We start from the raw sequence: 21,188 nt of genomic DNA, 5'->3' as shown, positions 1-21,188 counted from the left end.
CCTTGAATTGCACCCAGAAACAAGTCAGCAACCAATGTACTGTAGCTCTTTCAGGAGAGGTGATGCATATGCACACCAAAGTCTGCATAAAACCATGTGGGTCTGCCACATTTTGAACCAACTGGAGCTTCCAGATACTTTTTAAGTGCAGCTCCATGTAGACCAGTCAAGATGGGAAGTGACTAGGGCATGAGTGGCCATGAGTAGGGATTGTTGATCCAGGAAAAGGCATAACTGGCACACAACCTGCATTGAGCAGGAGTTGTGAGTCCATGAGAACCCCCAGAACACTGGGAACACTGGGTCTGTTTGGGGCAGTACAACCCCATCGAAAACCAAAGGTGGCAAGTCTCCATGGGCCAAAGAACCCCAAACCCAGAGCCAGAGTTCAGTTTCAACCCGTTGCTCCCCATCCAATCCTTAACAAATGTTTTTTTTTCCCAAGACAGGAAATAACATTGGGAGAGGAGAGTTTCCAGCTTGTTATCTGCTCAGCTGTGTTCATTCTGTGGTTAGCTGAGGAGGAATCAACATGACAACAGTGGCTGATAAACGACTGGATTTCATAGAGAATTATTGCACTCTTTCTCTTCATGTTAAGCCTGACAAATGGTCCAAGTTTGCAACCAGTGAAGAGACTCATACTATGCTCAATGAGTTCTATGAGAAGTCAGATGTGACAACGTTGGTGATCACCATCAATCCTACTGGACAACTAGTCCCCTGCCTTGGCTTCCCATCAATACTGAAAAATAAAGGAGTTTATTTTGTGAAAAAGAAGCGGGAAAACATCACCAAAGATAACTTCCTGGAGGCACTCATTGTTGGAGATATCAGTCCTTCCCCAGTAGAGCAGATGATGGCTGTTGTGGAAGAGGTAGGTTTCCAGTTTTGGTTTGTGGCTCACTACAGAATGCTTCCATTTTAAGCAAATATATATATATAGAGAGAGAGACAGTTGTTTTGACAGTAGGACTAGCTTCAACAAGATGGGCAACTCGGAGAATATTGGTTAATCCAAGCCATTTGAACTGTACCGATATTCAATACTGCATGAAAATGGAAGCAAAAATGCAACAACATTATGGATGAAGCCAGTGGTGGGATTCAGCCAGTTCACACCACTTCGGGAGAACTGGTTGTTAACTTTCTCAGCAGTTTGGTGAACTGGTTGTTGGAAGAAATCATTAGGGCAGAGAACCGGTTGTTAAGTTATTTGAATCCCACCACTGGATGAAACTATTGTTTTTCACTATTGTATAAAGCCAATTATGATGCAGTAGCTACAGTCCCAATCCCATTCCCAATCCCAATCCTAATTCCTATAATGGTTGTGAGAGCTTTGCTTGTTGGAAGCACTCTGGGAAGGTTGCAAATGGCAATCACGTGACCCCAGGATGCATGGCAGTTGCCAAATGCCCAAATTTTGATCATGTGACTGTGGGTATACTAGAAATGCAAGGACCAGTCATAAATCACTTTTCCAGCATTCTCATAACCAAAATTTGTTTGGTTCTCTTTGGAGAAAGAGTTACGATTGAAATATAATAAATTACACCTAGCAGATTCTGGCTACTTTTCTTTATTCTTGTTTTTTCAAAAATATAATATTCCTTTCCAATGTCTGGGACACTGTGGAATTGCACAGTGGTGCCTGCTGCTTAAAGAAATGACTGAGTCCTCTGGTACAGGGGTCGCCAACCTTTTGGACCTCAGGGACCACCAACTCATAATTTTAAATCCCAGGGACCACTACCAGTTCTGTGGGTGTGGCCTAATTTGTGGGTGTTGCTTGGTGGTCATGTGACTGGCTGGGCATGGCTTGTATGTAAATGTTATAAATATTTATATAAATATTGAATTTTTTTTATAAAAGAGCAATTTTTACCCAAAATCAGGAAAAGCAGGCAGGCAGATTGAGTTGCTCACAGAATCAGAGATTCATTCAGAGATCTATCTATCTGCCATCGGCTAGCTCAGTCTGTCACATAAAATTTGCTTGCAAGCAAACTCATAAAATTTACTCACAACACACCATGTATGTAAATATTGTATTTTTTTATTTAAAAAAAGAGCAACGTTTACCCAAAATCAGTCAACGCAGGCAGGCATATTGAGTTGCTCACAGAATCATTCAGTGATCTATCTATCTGCCATCAGCTAGCTCAGTCTGTCACATAAAATTTGCTTGCCATTAGTCTGCACTGAATAATAGAAGCTTCAGTCCTAACGGAGGTTTGGCTGTGCTTAAAAGCAGAGCTGAAGATCTAAGGACTAGCTAGAAAGCAAGAAATCCAACCATTTCCTGCTTCCTAGCTAATCTAAATCTCCTGGCACAGCAGAACAGCTGATGGTTGGGGTGAGGGGAAGGAAAAATAGCAATTTAGCAGGCAAGTTTGCCAGGTAAGGAGTGAGTGGGCGGGGAGGTTTCCCGCAGGCCACGTGGGCAGTGCAGCCTTGTGTTTCTGTGCAGCCTGGATTAATTGCTTTGGGGGGGAGTGCTCTGGGGGTGAGATTTCTCTGCAGCCCGCCAAAATTTTCTCGCGGCCCACCAGTGCGCTGCGGCCCACCAGTTGGTGACTGCTGCTCTGGTATGTCCATGCAGGAGTATTCCCAGAAAATCCTATGATGTTTACATTCATCACAGATATTCTCCTTATTTATGGACCCAAGAGGTAGAATTATGAAGCAAATATCTAGAGAATCTGTGAAATATCCAGAGAAATAGCATTAATGTCGTGGTCACCAGTGAACTTAAGCTTCTCCCTATAACCGAGGGCTGGATCTGGCCTGAGGAGCTTAGATCTGGCCTGGAAACAGCAAAGGACTGGCCCGCAGTGCCTCTGTCAGTGAAAATGGTGCTTGGGAGACTCTCCTGAGCTCTGTTTTCACTGGCAGAGCACTTGGGCCACCACAGGCACTCCTGACACAAGAGATGTTGAGCTGGCCATGCCAACCTGCCCCCCCTGAGGTCAAACACAACCCTGATGCGGCCCTCAATGAAATCGAATTTGACACCCCTGCTATTACTGATCTTGCTGCTTTTTACATATGATGGGCACCTCATCAGAGGCTGCCTCAGGGTGGTCAAAATATTGGTTGATTTATTTATCAATAAAGGAGAATATTTGTAGCTCAGGATGAAATGATTTATCTATTGAAATTAACAGCAGTTCTCCAGAGACTCAGGCCGAGGCTGCCCTGCTATCTGGGCATCCTTTTAAATTGGGATATAGTGCACAATTAAGACCATGGCATGTGGCATTGCCCTGCCCTTAGGATATGCTCAATTTCCTCACCAGAAGCATGCAAAGACAGGAACAGGCTGAGATTATATGTGCCTGAAGGCCGCTGAAAAGGAAATGACACTACGAAGCATTGGTAAAACAATGCTATAAAAGCGTTTCTCCCACCACTACTTTTATATTACACAAATTACCCCTCGGTTACAGAGAGTATACAAAGTGCTACTCCCCAGAGGTGGTATTCAGCAGGTTCTGACCAGTTCTGGAGAACTGGTAGTAGAAATTTTGAGTAGTTTGGAGAACCAGCAAATACCACCTCTGACTGACCCCACCCCAGTGGTGGGATTCAATTTTTTTTTACTACCGGTTCTGTGGGCATGGGCGTGGTTCTGTGGGCGTGGCAGGGGAAGGATACTGTAAAATCTCCTGTCAGAGGTGGTACTTGCCGGTTTTCCGAACTACTCAAAATTTCTGCTACCGGTTCTCCAGAACTGGTCAGAACCTGTTGAATACCACCTCTGCCCCACCCCCATCTATTCTCTGCCTCCTGAGTCCCAGCTGATCGGCTGGGTCTTCTTTTGTTGCCCTGCACAGGAGAACGGAGCTGGAAAGCAGTTTAGTGGGGTGGGGAGGGAATGGAAATTTTACAGTATCTTTCCCCTGCCATGCCCACCAAGCCACACTCACGAAGCCACACCACGCCACATCACACCCACCAAGCCACTCCCACAGAACCAGTAGTAAAAAAAAATTGAATCCCACCACTGCTACTCGTGCAATATGAGAGACAGCAGAACCACAAATATATTCTCAGACGCAGGCAACACACATCCAGCTGTCCTGTTTTAGACTTTCACAGATACATACTGTGCAAGTGCCATATGGGCACACAGTCTGATTAGTCCCTCAGGAGAAAATGCACGTAAATACACATATACAGAGATAGGGCACATATGACTTCATTACAAAGAAGGAAAATATCAAAACCTCCTATGGCCATCAGCGGTAAAAGGAGTGGAAAAAATTCCATGGACTTGCCCATATGTTTCTATAGAGATATTTTAATATTAGTAAACATTTCCCTTAGTTCAAACTTTGAAACTGATCTTTTCATAGATCTATCGGCTGCTTCAACAGTTTAACTGGGCCTAAAAATGAAATGTCCTTGCCTTGCCTAAAATAGTGCACTTATCTTTTCTTAGAAAGTGAGAGAGAAAGGTTTGGTGCTCATACAACATTATTATTAAGCCAGCATTGTGCATATTACTAGTATATCACTGACATAGCTCTGATGTAACAGCTACAAGAATAGTGCCATTACACAAATGTTGTTATTGTGTAAGAAAATTCCAGGCATGAGCGTTTTAAAATAGAATGGATTTTTCCAGAAGAGTTTTAGTTTGATTAGGTACCATGATCTGTTATGATTGAAAAAAGAGTATTTGTTAGGAGGATATAAAGTAATAATTTCAAATTCAAAACCCTGTTTCAAGGTCAAAACAGTCACTTCACTCCAAAATGTTGCTTTGTTTTCAAAGCTGGGTGTCATGGTAATTCCAGAAGACCTTTGAGCTCCGAGTTTTCTTTTTAACTTGAAACAGAATTGCTTCAAAGTCAAAGCTTCAAAATAACAATGTGTTTGTAATGTGAAACTGTTTCATACCTGAAACAATTATTTTGTGCTCAAAATTGTTTTTTTTTCCAAATCCAAAACAATTTAGAATTCAAAAGTGTTTTAAGCCAGTAGTATATGTTCTAATAAAATCCTTTTCCTATAGGTGGCCTACTCCTTGTTCATGAAAAGTGTAAACCTAAGCGGATGGCCTAGAGTAGTAGCTGACGATGTGATTCAGCAGGCTCACCGGCTGAAAAATGACATGTTTGTGATGGGAGGAAAGATCAAAGGAAAAACCCTGCTCCCTTTACCAGAGAACATGGCTGCTCTGGACAGTGTCTCAGAAGTCTTTGACAGGTGGATGCCATTCAGTTATGTCTGCCACCTTCTGTAAATTTGTGGGGTATGAGAGAGGATAGGCATTACAAATAAATAGATGCATATACTATTAAATGGCAATTGTTATAATCACCTAAATGATATGTGGGTATATTCAGTGAGCCCTTATGTCAGTCTCCCATAGCACCTTGTTCCCTTCACTTATTCAGGAAATCACACATTGTCCATTCATTCTTCAATTTTTATTCATTTCTTGTCCAGCTGCTGTCAAAAGATTCCAAAGTTTTCATTAAGTTTATATAATGTGTCCTTCTATTTGAGTGTGCTTATATGCAGAATCCAATTTACAAAATTGAACTCAATCCCATAATCTGGACCTTCATTAGGGAATGTTTTAGCTTTTTATTTACAAAATAGAATAGAATAGAATAGAACAGAACAGAATAGAATAGAATAGAATAGAATAGAATACAGGTGAAACTCGAAAAATTAGAGTATCGTGCAAAAGTTCATTTATTTCAGTAATCCAACTTAAAAGGTGAACCTAATATATGAGATAGACTCATTACATGCAAAGCAAGATAGTTCAAGCCGTGATTTGTCACAATTGAGATGATTATGGCTTACAGCTCATGAAAACTCCAAATCCACAATCTCAGAAAATTAGAATATTGTGAAAAGGTTCAATATTCTAGGTTCAAAGGGTCCCACTCTCATCAGCTAATTAAGCCATAACACCTGCAAAGAGTTCCTGAGCCTTTAAATGGTCTCTCAGTCTGGTTCAGTAGGAATCACAATCATGGGAAAGACTGCTGACCTGACAGTTGTGCAGAAAACCATCATTGACACCCTCCATAAGAAGGGAAAGCCTCAAAAGGTAATTGCAAAAGAAGTTGGATGTTCCCAAAGTGCTGTATGAATAGAAAGTGCACATGAATAGAAAGTTATGTGGAAGGGAAAAGTATGGAAGAAAAAGGTGCACAAGCAGCAGGGATGACTGCAGCCTGGAGAGGATTATCAGGAAAAGGCCATACAAAAGTGTTGGGGTCTTTCACAAGGAGTGGACTGAGGCTGGAGTCAGTGCATCAAGAGCCACCACATACAGACGGATCCTGGATATGGGCTTCAATTGTCATATTCCTCTTGTCAAGCCGCTCCTGAACAGCAAACAATGTCAAAAGCATCTTACCTGGGTGAAAGAAAAACAGAACTGGTCTGTTGCTCCGTGTTCCAAAGTCCTTTTTTCTGATGAGAGCAACTTTTGCATCTTATTTGGAAACCAAGGACTCAGAATCTGGAGAAAGAATGGAGAGGCAAGATGTTTGAAGTCCAGTGTGAAGTTTCCATAGTCTGTGTTGATTTGGGAAGCCATGTCATCTGCTGGTGTTGGTCCACTGTGCTTCATTAAGTCCAGGGTCAACGCAGCCGTCTACCAGGAGATTTTGGAGCACTTCATGCTTCCTTCCACAGACGAGTTTTATGGGGATGCTGACTTCATTTCCCAGCAAGATTTGGCACCTGCCCACACTGCCAAAAGCACCAAAACCTGGTTCAATGACTGTGGGATTACTGTGCTTGATTGGCCAGCAAACTCACCTGACCTGAACCCCATAGAGCAGGGATCCCCAACCTTTTTGATCGCCGCGTCCGGTACCGTATCAGCTGGGCGCCGCGGCCCGGTACCCGGCATCAACTGGCGCTTCCGGTGAGCTTTTTCGGGTAGAAATGGCTTTCTACCCGGAAAAGCTCACCGAGCGTGCTTTGCGCCACCATCTTTTTGATGAAAAGTGCTTCCGGTGAGCTTTCTACCCGGAAAAGCTCACCAGAAGCACTTTTTACCAAAAAGATGGCGGCGCCCAGCAACCAGCGGCCCGGTAAGACTTGTTCCGCGGACCGGTATCGGTCCGCAGACTGGCAGTTGGGGACCCCTGCCATAGAGAATCTATGGGGCATTGCCAAGAGAAAGATGAGAGACATGAGACCGAATGATGCAGAAGAGCTGAAGGCCGCTATTGAAGCATCCTGGTCTTCCATAACACGTCAGCAGTGCCACAGGCTGATAGCTTCCATGCCATGCCACATTGAGGCAGTAATTGCTGCAAAAGGGGCCCAAACCAAGTACTGAGTACATATGCATGCTTATACTTTTCAGAGGTCCGATATTGTTCGATGTACAATCCTTGTTTTATTGATTGCATGTAATATTCTAATTTTCTGAGATTGTGGATTTGGGGTTTTCATGAGCTATAAACCATAATCATCTCAATTATGGCAAATCACGGCTTGCACTATATTGCTTTGCATGTAATGAGTCTATCTCATATATTAGTTTCACCTTTTAAGTTGCATTACTGAAATAAATGAACTTTTGCACGATATTCTAATTTTTCGAGTTTCACCTGTAGAATAGAATAGAATAGAATAGAATAGAATAGAATAGAATAGAATAGAATAGAATAGAATAGAATAGAATAGAATAGAATACTTTATTGGCCAAGTGTGATTGGACACACAAGGAATTTGGTATGTGATGCTCTGCAACAGAAAATATATTGGACAGAGGGATCCTACTTCTCACACTATGATGTCTTATTTAGGCTATACATATGATCTGTTAAGTATTTAATCAAATGCTAAGATTATTTCCACTTTACTATTAAGTCTTCTCTGTACCTTTTTTCAAGTCTACCTGCTACTGTGGACAGTTCCCTGCTACACTCCATTGAAACAATAATTATTGACTGGTCTCATCAGATCCGAGATATCTTGAGTAAGGATTCTGCCCAGCCTCTCCTGGATGGTTTAAACCCATTACCCAGAGTAGAATTTGATTTCTGGTTCAGTAGGCAGGTCAATCTGCAATGCATAAATGAGCAGGTAGGCTAAAGGGCTGCTTTCAGATTTACAAGGACATCAGCCTATGGTACTGAAGACTGACATGTTTTCTGATCTGGCTTTTGCTTTTCCCCCTCAGCTTTACGCGCCTCAAGTCAAAAAGATTGCTGACATTTTAGAGCGAGCAAAAAGCTGCTATTGGCCAGCACTTAAGAATGTCTTCAGGGATGTATCTGCAGGTAAACTATTTGCTAGAAAATCTACTTGCGTAACCAGTGGTGGGATTCAAATTTTTTTACTACCGGTTCTGTGGGCATGGCTTGGTGGATGTGGCTTGGTGGGCTAACCTGCTTTCCAGCTCCGGTTCTCCTGTGCAGGGCAACAAAAGAAGACCCAGCCAATCAGCTGGGACTCAGGAGGCAGAGAATAGATGGGGGGTGGGGCCAGTCAGAGGTGGTATTTGCCGGTTCTCCGAACTACTCAAACTTTCCGCTACTGGTTCTCCAGAACTGGTCAGAACCTGCTGAATACCATCTCTGTGCATAACCTATGTAAGTAGCTGTTGCATGTGATTCTAGAAATCAAAGGAATAGCAACCAACGTAATATAATACACTGTATTTTATAACCATATTTTTTTAAACAGAGGAGTTCCAGGGCCTATTGCTCTCCCTATTACCCTTCCTTTCCCCCTCTTTCAGATTCCTGCATTTGCAATGTTCCAAGTCCAACCATTATTATGAAAAAATTATATTTAAAAAATTAATCAGTTCTCCTCCTCTTCTTAATTCACTTATTCTCAAGCATTCCTTTTATTCAGGTTTGAGAGAAGCCGATGATATTAACCTGTATTTGCAGCCTCTAAAAGTTACACTTGAGGAAGTGGAACAAGCTGACTATCACCAGGTATGTCAAAAATAAAGAAACAATGTTTTGAGACCCACTATGGGGAACCTTACGGCCACTAAATCACTTTTAAAAGCCATACTGACCTTTTCAGCTGTGGGACTTCACAAGTAGAAATGGCCTACCATCTGCTTCTCTGGCTAGATACTATGAGCAATGAAATCCAACACATCTGAAGATCACTAGGCTGGGTGAGGAGCTGTATGCGATAATAGCACGAGAGAATTCTCTGGAAGATACTATCACACAAAGATCAAGTAAAGATCCTGACTACATTGTTTGGGATTAAACTAAAACTTGAAAGTCAGACTAAATTCAATCGTGAAGGCCTGGGGGGAGAGGGGAATGGCTGATTCCAAAATGACTGGAAACAAGCTATTGCCACTTCCTACACAAACAATGATTAGTCCTCACAAAATCCAAATATTTTAGAAAGGCAATCATGACTTGTAGATAGGGACCATAAGCAGAAAATATGGCTTGGCAACACTTATGTTTATTATGATCAACTTGCACAAATCTAGTGAAATATAAGGGGTCACGTATGGTTCCATTGAAGGCCCTCCTACATACAGCTTGAAGTGTAAGACTTTATCAGTAAAACGTCATTCTTGTCCTCCTCTTATGCCTCTGTATTCCTGGAATGTTTTAAACTGGGGAGAATCTTCTCACAACACATTCTAAGTTCTCTTCATTCATCATGAAGAGAGGAGGGAGTAGGAAAAGCCATTCAGGGGACATTCTATGCAACTGACAACTTTTGCCCATAGAGTGCTGTCTAGAGCAGGGTTTATTAACCTCAATAACTTTAAGATTGTGGACTTCAATTCCTAGAATTCCACAGCCAACACTGGTCTTAGAGAATCTCCTTACCCTGACTTAGCATGCAAGCACAATCCTCCATGTGATTATTAAAATGAGGAGGGTAAACTGATTCATTATGTTGAGAGCATTAACTGATTCATTATGAGAGCATTATTCATTATTCATTATGGGAGTGTCCTATCAAATTCCGTACCTGTCAATAGTGGTGTCCCCCAAGGCAGTGTTCTAGGACCAACTCTCTTCATACTCTACATAAATGACCTCTGTGATCACATTAAGAGCAACTGCGTTCTCTTCGCTGACGATGTAAAGCTATTCAACACCACAGACAATACTGCTACCCTTCAAAAAGATCTTGACTATGCATCAGAATGGTCAAACAAATGGCAACTTCAAATCTCAACAAATAAATGCTCTGTCTTACATATTGGCAAAAAAAAATAAATCAGAAAATAAAATACAAGCTGAATAGTCAAGATCTTGTTGATGATCCAAGCTCTGTAAAGGACCTTGGAATACTCATCTCTAATGATCTAAGTGCTAGAGCCAACTCTAACTACATAGCCAAAAAGGCATTAAGAGTTGTTAACCTAATCCTACGTAGCTTTTTCTCTTGTAATATCATACTACTAACTAGAGCATACAAAACATTTGCTAGACCAATACTCGAATACAGCTCATCGGTCAGGAACCCACATTATGTATCTGATATTAGCACAGTTGAGAAAGTCCAGAAAAATTTCACAAGAAGAGTTCTCCACTCCTCTACTCGTTGTAGAATACCTTATGCTACCAGACTTGAAATTCTAGACCTAGAAAACCTTGAATTACACCGTCTTCGGTCTGATCTAAGTATGGTATATAAAATCATACATTGCAATGTCCTACCTGTCAATGAATAGTTCAGCTTCAACCATAACAACACAAGAGCACACAATAGATACAAACTCAAGGTTAACCGCACCGAACTTGATTGCAGGAAATACGACTTCAGCAACAGAGTAGTCAATGTCTGGAATACTCTACCTGACTCTGTAGTTTCTTCCCTAAACCCCCAAAACTTTAACCTTAGAGTGTCTACTATTGACCTCACCCCTTTCCTAAGAGATCTGTAGGGGGCATAAGCGCACCAACGTGCCTACCGTCCCTGTCCTATTGTTTCTTTTATTTTTCTTATATGTACCCATTTCATGTATTCATAACTATGTATATACTTATACCTATTATCTTGTAAGCAATTGACAAATCAAATAAATCAAATAAATAAATAAATGTTGGATGTTAGTTGCTTCTATTTCTTTAGAATGTTTTCCTGAGGTTCTGGGAATGAGGATGCTTTGGGCGAGTGCAAAATTTAGGATAAGCTTTCCGAAAGGTGCTTTTTCAAGAGACAGCTGGACTTTCTGGTTTTTCTTTTTTTCTTTAAGACGTTTCGCTTCTCATCGAAGAAGCTTCTTTTTTCAAAGAAAAAAAGGAAAATCAAAAAGTCCAGTTGCCTCTTGAAAAAGCTCATTTGGGACAACCATAACCTGGATGATTGAGAATCTCCATAGACACTTAAGGATAAGCTGTGCTTGTTTATACTGTAGTTTATAGTTGCCCAATTATCGTTCTTTTTCCCTAGCCTGAGGAACACTGTTCACACATTCAGAAGCGTGAATAGGATTTTCAAATTAGCAAAGATGATTTTGATCAGCACACCATAAAAATATGCAATAATATTAAAATGTTTATTTCACCTTGTTGAAGCTTCTATTCTGCTGTTTCCATACAGGTGTCTTCGCACATCAATAGCATCATGTACACAGTATGCTTGATCTGGGCTAATTCTGAATATTACAACATTCCATCCCGGGTCATTGTCATTTTGCAGGAGATTTGTAATCTCTTCATTGAAATGGTATTTTACTATGGAAATTAAAAATGCTTAATTGAGAAGGGGTTTTCCTTATCAATTTGATGTTTGTGACCACTGTAAGGGTTTAGCCACAGAAACGATGAAAATGAAATAATGAAACCAAGCTTCTCTTATTATTCTTTAAATATACTTACATTATATTATTTTTCAAAAGAAATGAAGAACAAAAATGTAGAACAAAATTTCAGTCTAAAATCATGATGTGTTCAATTTATTCTGAAAAGATTTATGGATATAGTTAAGCAATCTGGTGACAAATTTGACTGAATTTGTTTATCACTAAAAAATTTCCAAGACTGTTATTGTTGTATTATTTTTTTCAGCCTGGGCAATTTCCTACAGCTTTAAATAGAATCCAGTAAAAAAAATAAATCTATTTTAGTTTCCCAATACTTTGAATTATAAATCTATCTGACAATAAGTGAACCAATTTCTTGTGATGAGTTAGTTTATGCGCATTAGCAGGTATAGACAGTAAACCAAATTCAGGATTATAGTACTATAAAAAATTATGAGAAGTTTTCCCAATTACCTCAAAAACTTTCAAACAAAAGCACTGTCTAGCCAGGCACTGTCACCAAAGATGATATTGATTTCTTTACAACTTCTAGAATCGATCTAAAGAGCTGCAATTTATGTAATATAAACTTAGTAGAATGTACTACCACTGACAGATTATTTTTATAATCTTGCTTGCTTGCCTGCTGAAATAGATTGAAAAGGAGTTTTATAACACAAATCATTTCAAATGAAATTTATCATTATCCGTTCCTCTTAAGTTTTTTAAGGCTTCCAAGAAAATCTAAAATATAAATGTAGCATATTTCTCTTAGTGTTGATAGATCAAGTAACTAAAGAGTGGTGCAGAATTAAGGAAATATCATCACTCTCACCCACTTTCTTTATGGCATCTCCCTTGCATTGGGCATTCAAGAGAAAGAGTGGGTCTCATAAATCAGAAAAATAATACTAAAAGTCATTCAGCTTTGAAGTATCCAAAAATGCTGTGACTGTTTTTTATTCTTCTTACAATTTAGTCTGATGGTTCAATATAAGTTTTTAGAAATTATTTCAGTTAATTCAAGATTGCTGAATTAATGTTGTCCAGAATTTTTATTTGACAATCAAAGGAAAAAAAATGAAGGAGCAAGCTTCCTTGATCTGCAGTGTTAAAGATGGAAGACAACCTTGCATATGATTGATATGCCATTACAGCCCCTTGTGCATTCAGGGTGTGGGCTCCGTTTATATGAGATTTGAAAACAATTTGCCCTGATACTAAATACAGATTTTAGAGATTGAGGGACTTTGCAAATCAACCCAGGTAATTTGCCAGTAAAGAAGCACTGTGAGAGAAGCATTCCAGATGATGTCTGAACATTTCATCCAGAGAAGGGAATAGACTAGGTAGATCCAGGATGGGGAATCTTTACCTGTCAACAACTCTGGGCCTTCTCTCATAAATTCTGCTTTCTACTCTTTGCTATCGCTATTCCATAACCCAATCTGAGGCATTTCTACCAGATAGTCCAGTTCCATCCTGAAAAGAACTTAAATACCAGCGCAAACAAAGGAGATGGTTCATCTGGTAACTATGATACGGAAACAACCCTTCAAGCACGACACCATTGATTGATAAGATGTTAATGACATTTCAGTTGCAGAGTCTTGTTTTATAAGCCCTGTTCATCTTTGTTTGCCTCTCTTCCTGTTTAGACACGTAACTTTTTGAGTCCTGAGGAAGTGCTGAAAGGTTTGCAAGGCGAAATTGAGGAGGTTTTATCTGGAATCAAGGTGGCCATTGCTGTGATTGAGAAACTCTACAAGACCTATGACCTTTGCTCCAACGATATGATGCCTTCTTTTTTTAAGGTTAGCCACAACAGCAAGAGCAGCAGACCCTGATGAATCTTGGAGGGAATATTACTGTAAGCTTCTCGGAGCACGGGAAAGAAGAGGGTGGCTTGCAAAGTATTAGTATCACATAGGAAGTCCTTAGTTAACAACTATAATTGGCACTGGGAACTCCATTGCTAAGCGATGTGCTCACAAAGTGAAAAAAAACCACATGATTGTGCCAACATACGATGGCAGTCCTGGAAGTTGTTAAGCATTATGTCATATGATCACAATTTGTGATGTCCTGCTGGCTTCCCCATTGATTTTCTTCTCAAAAGCCAGCGGTGAAGATCACAAATGGCAATTACATGACCACAGAATGCTGCAAATGTTGGAATTGTGTGCCAGTTGCCAAGTGCCCAAATTGTCATCATGCAATTGGGGAGACCCTGCACTAGCTGCAACTTAAAGGACCAGCCATAAATTCCCTCATTAACTTCAAATAGTTGCTGAACAATTGGTGATTAATGGAAGACTGTCTCTGTAAAACGGCAGCATGTACTTCCTTTGTCAGGAAATATCTGCCCTAATGAACTTAGAGATAAATTGGCAAATGTATCCTGTTGCCAGGAATTCAGCCCTCACCAACTTTTTACAATCAAAAAACAAGATTCTCACAAAAAAATTAACCAGAATAAGGTATTAGGATATGGGACAGCTAAACTGCTGAAAAACAATATGTAGAGGCAACATATATTCATCTACCATGATTGGATCATTTTTCTATCACCCATGTGCATACCTTGGAAAGAAAGAGCAGTCACACGAATTACATTATTTCATTAAAGGGTCCATATATGGGCACCAATAGCATAAATTGGAAAGAATGTAAGAAGACAAGTTCTTGCAAACATTTCCTACCTTTTTTTTTTTTTTTTTTTTTTGAGACCTGATATTAGGTATTGCAGCAAAATGGGCGATAAATGAATTTAATAAATAAATAAAATATTTTTATTTATGTTTTCAGGATAAAGAACCTCAGTTCTGGGAATTTCCCTCTACTCTTGTCTTTACAAGAATGAATTTATTTTTTCACAGATTGAAGACCATAGAGGTAGGAATTAAGTAGCTGCTATAAAATGGGAAAGGACTGCAATAATAATTAGCATAAAATTATATATTCTTCTAGAAAAAAGCAGATTATTTATATAACATATCAGTAGTTATAAAAATCTAAGCTTTTAAATCCTACTCCATTTTTTAAAATTCTGAAATTAGATAAAATCATTTTGTGAACAATAGCGCTTTTAAAAATAAACATTTTTTTAAAAAAATCTGTGAATAACATGGTTATATGTCTTTTGAAGGAACTTTACATGACTGCAATTGAATTTCTCAAATTGGAGAAAATTGAACTGGGAGGTGTAAGAGGCAACATCCTAGGGAGTTTGGTGCTCCAAATTTATGAAGAGGTTCTTGAACATGTGAAAGTTTTTGCAGAATGCAAATATGATCCATTAGATCCAGCAGATGAGGTTGGTCCTTTTATGACAAAAACAGATGTACTAATAAAAACTGATTGATTATTTACTTGGTATAATCCAGGAAATCCTGGTATTTATAATTGTTAAAGAACAAATGCATTTCTTGTAATATAAATTGGTCCAAATGCTTCTCTGATTGGGAGTGAGAATTAATAACCTCTGCAAGTCCACATATATAGATATTGCCTGATCTAACTTAGTCTATTACTTTTGTTATTTAAAGCAATTTGATGAAGATTATGCACAGTTTGAGATCAAAATCCAGGATTTGGATAGGCGATTGGGCACCATTTTCTATCAAGGCTTTATTGATTGTTCCAGTTTTGAATCAGCTGTCAAGGTACCCATATTCCTGTGAAGCTTTGCCTGTTTCTTATCTAACACCTGGTAGTAGGACAAGCAGCTGTTTCTGTTCTTACCCCAAAAAACCCCTTTTTATGACCAGCTAACCTGGAAGATTTTCCAGTTCTATCTTTGAAGAACAAAAAATGTTTTTCTAATCTGTGGTCAATATGGAATAGCATCACTGTGACTCTTTCAGAATTAAACAGCTCCCAAGATCAATCCCCACCAATATATTTAACTCCATCCTAGTCCTCCAGAGATTGGGTAGACAAGTCCCACCATTGTCTGTTTTTCAGAGAATAGAGAACACTTTACTGACTTGACAACAGACTGGAAGTATTTCCAGAATTATTCGTTTCACAAATCAGAAGAATTCTAATAGCACTTTTCAGAGTAATAAATTTGATTAGGGAACATAACTTTTATGAACTATTGGTCACTCATCAGATGCCAATTGTAGTCCATGAAAGCTTTGGCTATTAAGCAAATTTGTTAGGCTGAAAAGTTACTATCAGAATTTTTGTTGTTGTCTACCATAGACTAAACATGATTCTCCTTTTACAATGTCTGCAATGAGAAGCACCAGATTTCTTTCACATAGAATAATGAACTTTATGGATTTTAATTAACAATCAAAATCTTGGGATCAAGAAATGGGTAAATGAAATCTCCCTGCTTCAAACTAATTATAATTAGGATTTTAAAAGATTTATCAGAAGTTAATACAGATTTGAAATGTATGTAATCGTGTTCATAGCATATTCCATTACTATCATCATCAGTAAAATACAGTTTCAAGAAATGGGCTGTTCTTTTGTTACGTTTAAGATCTAAACCTAGAAAACCTAGAACGATGCCGCCTTCGGTCCGATCTAAGTATAGTATATAAAATCATACATTGCAATGTCCTACCTGTCAATGAATACTTCAGCTTCAACCATAACAACACAAGAGCAAACAATAGATACAAACTCAAGGTTAATTGCACCAAACTTGATTGCAGGAAATACGATTTCAGCAACAGAGTGGTCAATGTCTGGAATACTCTACCTGACTCTGTGGTTTCTTCCCTAAACCCCCAAAACTTTAACCTTAGACTGCCTACTATTGACCTCACCTCTTTCCTAAGAGGTCTGTAGGGGGCGTGCATAAGCGCACCAACGTGCCTACCATCCCTGTCCTATTGTTTCTTTTATATATATTTTTATTTTTCTTATATGTATCCATGTATTCATAACTATGTTTTTACTTATGCCTATTATCTTGTAAGCAATTGACAAAAATAAATGAAAAATAAAAAATAAATCTCTCTTGTCTGATTAGCAGTTTGAAAAACACTGATGTAAGGGTATCATTTTGAGGAAAACAGTGAAAAATGATGCCGGGTTTACATGCACAAAAATATTAATTCACCCATACTCCTATGAGCATTTTATCCCTAATACATTGGTAGACAACAAAGGAAATAATGAGTTGTTGCAAAAAGAGTTAATACTGTACTTGGAGTAGAGAAAAATTTTGTAAGATGATGCTGACCCCCTTTTTTTAAAAAGGGAATTGCCTGGTAAGCTCTGATTGTTTTTATGACAGCTACAAAATTTTAGAATTGCTAAAACCATAAGATAGCAATAAAGCATTATTACCATGAACGAGGAAAATATATTTTAAAGAACAGTTTGATTCATGCTGCACAAATCACATATTGTGTCCCAGTTTCTTTGTGTAGGAAGTAGATTCCTAAAAGGCCAAGCAGCGCAAGGAAAGAGACAGATAGTAGCTTTCACTCTGAATATAGCATAATGGAGGCATTGTTATTTGTGCTGTTGCATTCCTTGAATCTCTTCCATGGTTACCTTGGTTCACACTTTCTTGTACATCTTCAATAACTTGCAAATCGTACCACTACAGCACAAAAGAAGGCAGTGGAACCAATGTTATTTTGTGCAGGCAGTTGGTTCTTTTTGTTATCTTTAAGATTCCAATCTTATTTATCCATTTACCATGTAGGCTACTGCCACTGATATCATCAGCGCTTACTTCCTCATACGCACACATAAATATGCATGGTAATTCTCTTAATTACTGTTGTTTATCTCAGCAATTTTACTGGCACTGTTCAATACAATTCTGAACATACTTAGTAGTCACAGAATAATATCATTTGAAAAAAAAATATTAGAGATAAAATAGCATACCAAGAAGTATGGCTAGGAATAACTTCTTAAAGAACTAAAAATGTTTCTGCAGATGTATATTGAAAGTTAAGGGATATATTCCCTATATGAATAAGTATATACACCCACACTTACGCATACACACTTATTTGTACCACTTTTCTTCTCCAGCAAATCCATATGTTTTCATCTCTGTTGGAACGACCATTGATCAAAGCAGATGCCGCTCCCCACTACACTACACTTTTGGAGATGTTTGCTGTTGAATTGGACAATGCAAAGATTTTGTATGATGCCCAGATAGAAGCTACTCAAACTGGTGATCATGTGCCTCCCATTAGCAAAAATATGCCACCTGTTGCTGGGCAACTGAAATGGGCTTTAGAACTCCAGGAACGATTGCAGATCCCAAGGAAAGAGTTGCATGCCATTGATCATCCGTAAGTAATAATCTGTCATTCTACCGACTGTCCAGTCTTTAGTAATATTTTCCCTGGAGTAGAATTACAAGCTATTAGCTTTGTTCAAGCTAATGTTAAATAAGTTCTATTTCCCTTCTGGAACTGAGGGATTTCTTTCCTCTTTGCAGGGTAATGGTCAGTTCTGAAGCCAAACTGATATATGGAAAATATGATGAGATGATACGTTTGCTGAAAGGTTACCGTGAAAGAATTTATGCAGAGTGGATTGCCAGAGTTGACAGAGACTGCCAGTTCAATCTAGAGCAACCACTGATCCAAAGAGATCCAGAAACAAGACTTATTCGTGTCAACTTCAGCAAAGAGGTTGGTAAAGAAAGCAGAAGCATGCTAGCATCATTTCACTTCAGTGGTCAGCTTGATTGCAAGTTTTTAGCCTTCTCCAAAATGGCAGACTGTAGATGTGTAGGACTGTCAGTTCCCCTGATCCTCAGTCAGCATTGACTCTTCCGTCTGGGAATGATGGGTATGATCCAATATCTATGTATGATGCTTCTTTAGTATGCAACAACTGATCCTAGTAGAATCTTTCTCAAAATGATAGTCTGTTATATAGCAGAAAGAAGTACATTACAGGATTTTGAAATTAATTCTGTTTAAATGACATCGGTCAGATTGGTTTATGAGCTTTCAAGCTTTACAGTACCTTGATTGTATTGGTACATCAGACAATATGTTATTCATTTGATTACTGAATATCCAAATCCTTTTGCTACTCAGTAAAACCTGTAAGAGTTACTTATACAGGCTGAAACTTTGGGATGGAAAGAAATGGGCCTTAGTTACTATCATCCCCAAATTTGGATCCTTATAGTTGTTCTTTGCATTGAAAGGGAAGCTTCCTCAGCAACATGAATAGCAATTAGACTTAAATATTAGCTACATACATCTTTATGTGGAAAACAGAATTGAACATATTTGAACATTATAGGAAAGGATAAAACTAGATTGGTTCATCCCTGTTCATTTACATACTTCCTGTTGTATTACAAGCATATCCAGTCAACAGCCCATTATATTTTTAGTTCAATTTTTTTACTACATTTGTAAAAGCACTTTTTTCTCACTGCTGCATTCCTATACAGCTCTCAGCTGTCCTCCGTGAAGTCAAGTACCTGAACTTTCAGCAGCAAAAAGAAATTCCAGACAGTGCTGGCAGCCTCTTCTCTCAGAGTGGAACTTTCCAGAAGTTTGTGGACAACTTAGATCTCATTGTTGGCTGGTACAATAAGGTATTTATTTATCATCTACCTGATTATAAATCACAGTCCTTTACTAGAAATAGAGATCAGTATGGCTAACAATTTAAACGGAGATAAAATAAAGTTGGAACTAAAGCATAAAGATTCATAAAGATTCAAAGAAAAAGGGCACCAGTTAGACATTAACTGTAGCACACACAAATCTTTTTTCAACAGCTTGTCAATTTAAGGTCAAATAGCTTGTCTTAATCAAAACGTGGTTGCCCATCAGTGGAATAGTAACGATCTTCCCTAGCAGTTCATTCTTGATTTAGTAACAACTGAGAAAGCCCCCTCTATGAATGAGAGGTTCAAGAAAAGGTCCCAAGGATCTTAGAAACTAGGTAAGTTCTGTTGTCCTTCAGTTAGGCCTCAAGATGTTTAATAGTTCATAAACTGTCTTTGAATTGTGTCTGGAATCTAATAGAATCATTCAAATCCATCTTTCTGAGTTCAACCAATTTCATTAGTTGCTAATCTGTGGAAGCTCTGAGTCACAGTAAGTGATGGTTTGAATAATGATTCATTCCTTAGGTAATGATCAGTCCATCACAACAGAATTATTAAACCTAAATTTTATGCCACCAAACACAGAAAACTGGAATCAAGTATACTTTGTTTGATAAATAGTTCCAGGTGCTAATTTGGACATAATCCTGGTTCCCATCTTACACTGTAGTTTCAAATAGTCAGAACAAATACTACCCCTCCCCTTCAAAAAAAACAAGCCTATTTCTCAGAATACACATTCAGATGGTTGGGAAGGGAGGCCAAACATAATATCTGTCCCAAACGCACACAGAATGATGGAAAAGATCACAACAGATAATTGGAAATCTGCCCTCCATCAGGCTAAGTTTGAAGAAATTATTTCTTCAAATGTCACCTACCCTGTCTCTGTGATGCAGAGTCATTCAGAATCCAGACCTGTGTGGCTATATTTCAATGCCCTGACTTGGCATTCAGCAATAAAGTAATCAACTCAGAGAATTCTTATCTAGGCTTTCTGAACTACAAGATGGTAGGAGTAATCAAACCCTGTTGCAACTATCTCCTAGTGTCATATTTGCTTCTTTCTTTCTGTTATAATCTTAGCAGCTTCTCACTTTCTTCCTCTGCCCTCTTTTAAGACAAATCCCTCCCTCCCTTAACTCCATTAAGTTATAAAGAGGCATTACACATCTTTCTTTGTCAGGAAACAATGAGGAACAATTTCATATATCCATCCATTCATTATGTGAATAAATTGGAAGGTATAATAAGAAAGCAGCAGCTTGTTTTTGCCCCCCACAATTCAGCCCTGGAAATAAAAACTTGTACTGCATATAAACAATATCAATAGCACTTAGACTTATATACCGCCTAACAGTGCTTTAGTTTTTTAGTTTTAGTTTATTATCATTGCACCTTGTACAACAAAATCAAACACCATCTTCAGTGCATATCATGACCATGACCATGAAAATAAACACAAACACACATCCTTCACCCTTCACACATTGAACTGGAGGTATGACACCACACCAACACTGCACTATACAGCAGAATTCAATAGAGTTACTGCCCTGGGATAGAAGCTGTTTTTCAGCCTATTTGTCCTTGTTTTTATTATTCTGTACCGTCTGCCAGATGGTAATAGTTCAAAAAAAGGGTTCCCGGGATGAGATGGATCTTTGAGAATGTTTTGAGCTTTCTTAAGGCAGCAGGAGCTATAAAGCTCTTCCAAAGAGGGGAGAGGGCAACCAATGATCTTCTGGGCAATGACATTAACCCTCTGGAGTGCTTTCCTATCTGCCACTGTGCAATTGGCAAACCATACACAGGTGCAGTATGTTAAAATGCTCTCTATGGTGCAGCGGTAGAAGGTCACCAGCAATTTCTCAT

General features: G+C 38.8%; 1 protein-coding gene across 1 annotated transcript in view; it reads left to right on the top strand.

The window, feature by feature from the left end:
* Positions 1–532: 532 nt before the first annotated feature.
* Positions 533–21,188, top strand: part of DNAH17 (dynein axonemal heavy chain 17) — a 126,593-nt gene continuing 105,937 nt past the window's right edge. The window contains exons 1-13 of the mRNA XM_026667294.2: positions 533–877; positions 5,024–5,217; positions 7,884–8,076; positions 8,174–8,273; positions 8,854–8,939; positions 11,539–11,664; positions 13,399–13,554; positions 14,549–14,635; positions 14,889–15,056; positions 15,289–15,405; positions 17,756–18,024; positions 18,174–18,369; positions 19,149–19,295. Coding sequence (XP_026523079.2) covers positions 533–877; positions 5,024–5,217; positions 7,884–8,076; positions 8,174–8,273; positions 8,854–8,939; positions 11,539–11,664; positions 13,399–13,554; positions 14,549–14,635; positions 14,889–15,056; positions 15,289–15,405; positions 17,756–18,024; positions 18,174–18,369; positions 19,149–19,295 — 2,184 coding nt within the window. The remainder of the gene's footprint in view (positions 878–5,023; positions 5,218–7,883; positions 8,077–8,173; positions 8,274–8,853; positions 8,940–11,538; positions 11,665–13,398; positions 13,555–14,548; positions 14,636–14,888; positions 15,057–15,288; positions 15,406–17,755; positions 18,025–18,173; positions 18,370–19,148; positions 19,296–21,188) is intronic.

Source organism: Notechis scutatus, chromosome 2 (genome assembly GCF_049901735.1).
Source record: "Notechis scutatus isolate UNSWTSFEM ecotype Mainland chromosome 2, rNotScu1.2, whole genome shotgun sequence".
Taxonomy (NCBI): domain Eukaryota; kingdom Metazoa; phylum Chordata; class Lepidosauria; order Squamata; family Elapidae; genus Notechis; species Notechis scutatus.
This window is presented reverse-complemented; position numbering and strand designations above follow the sequence as displayed.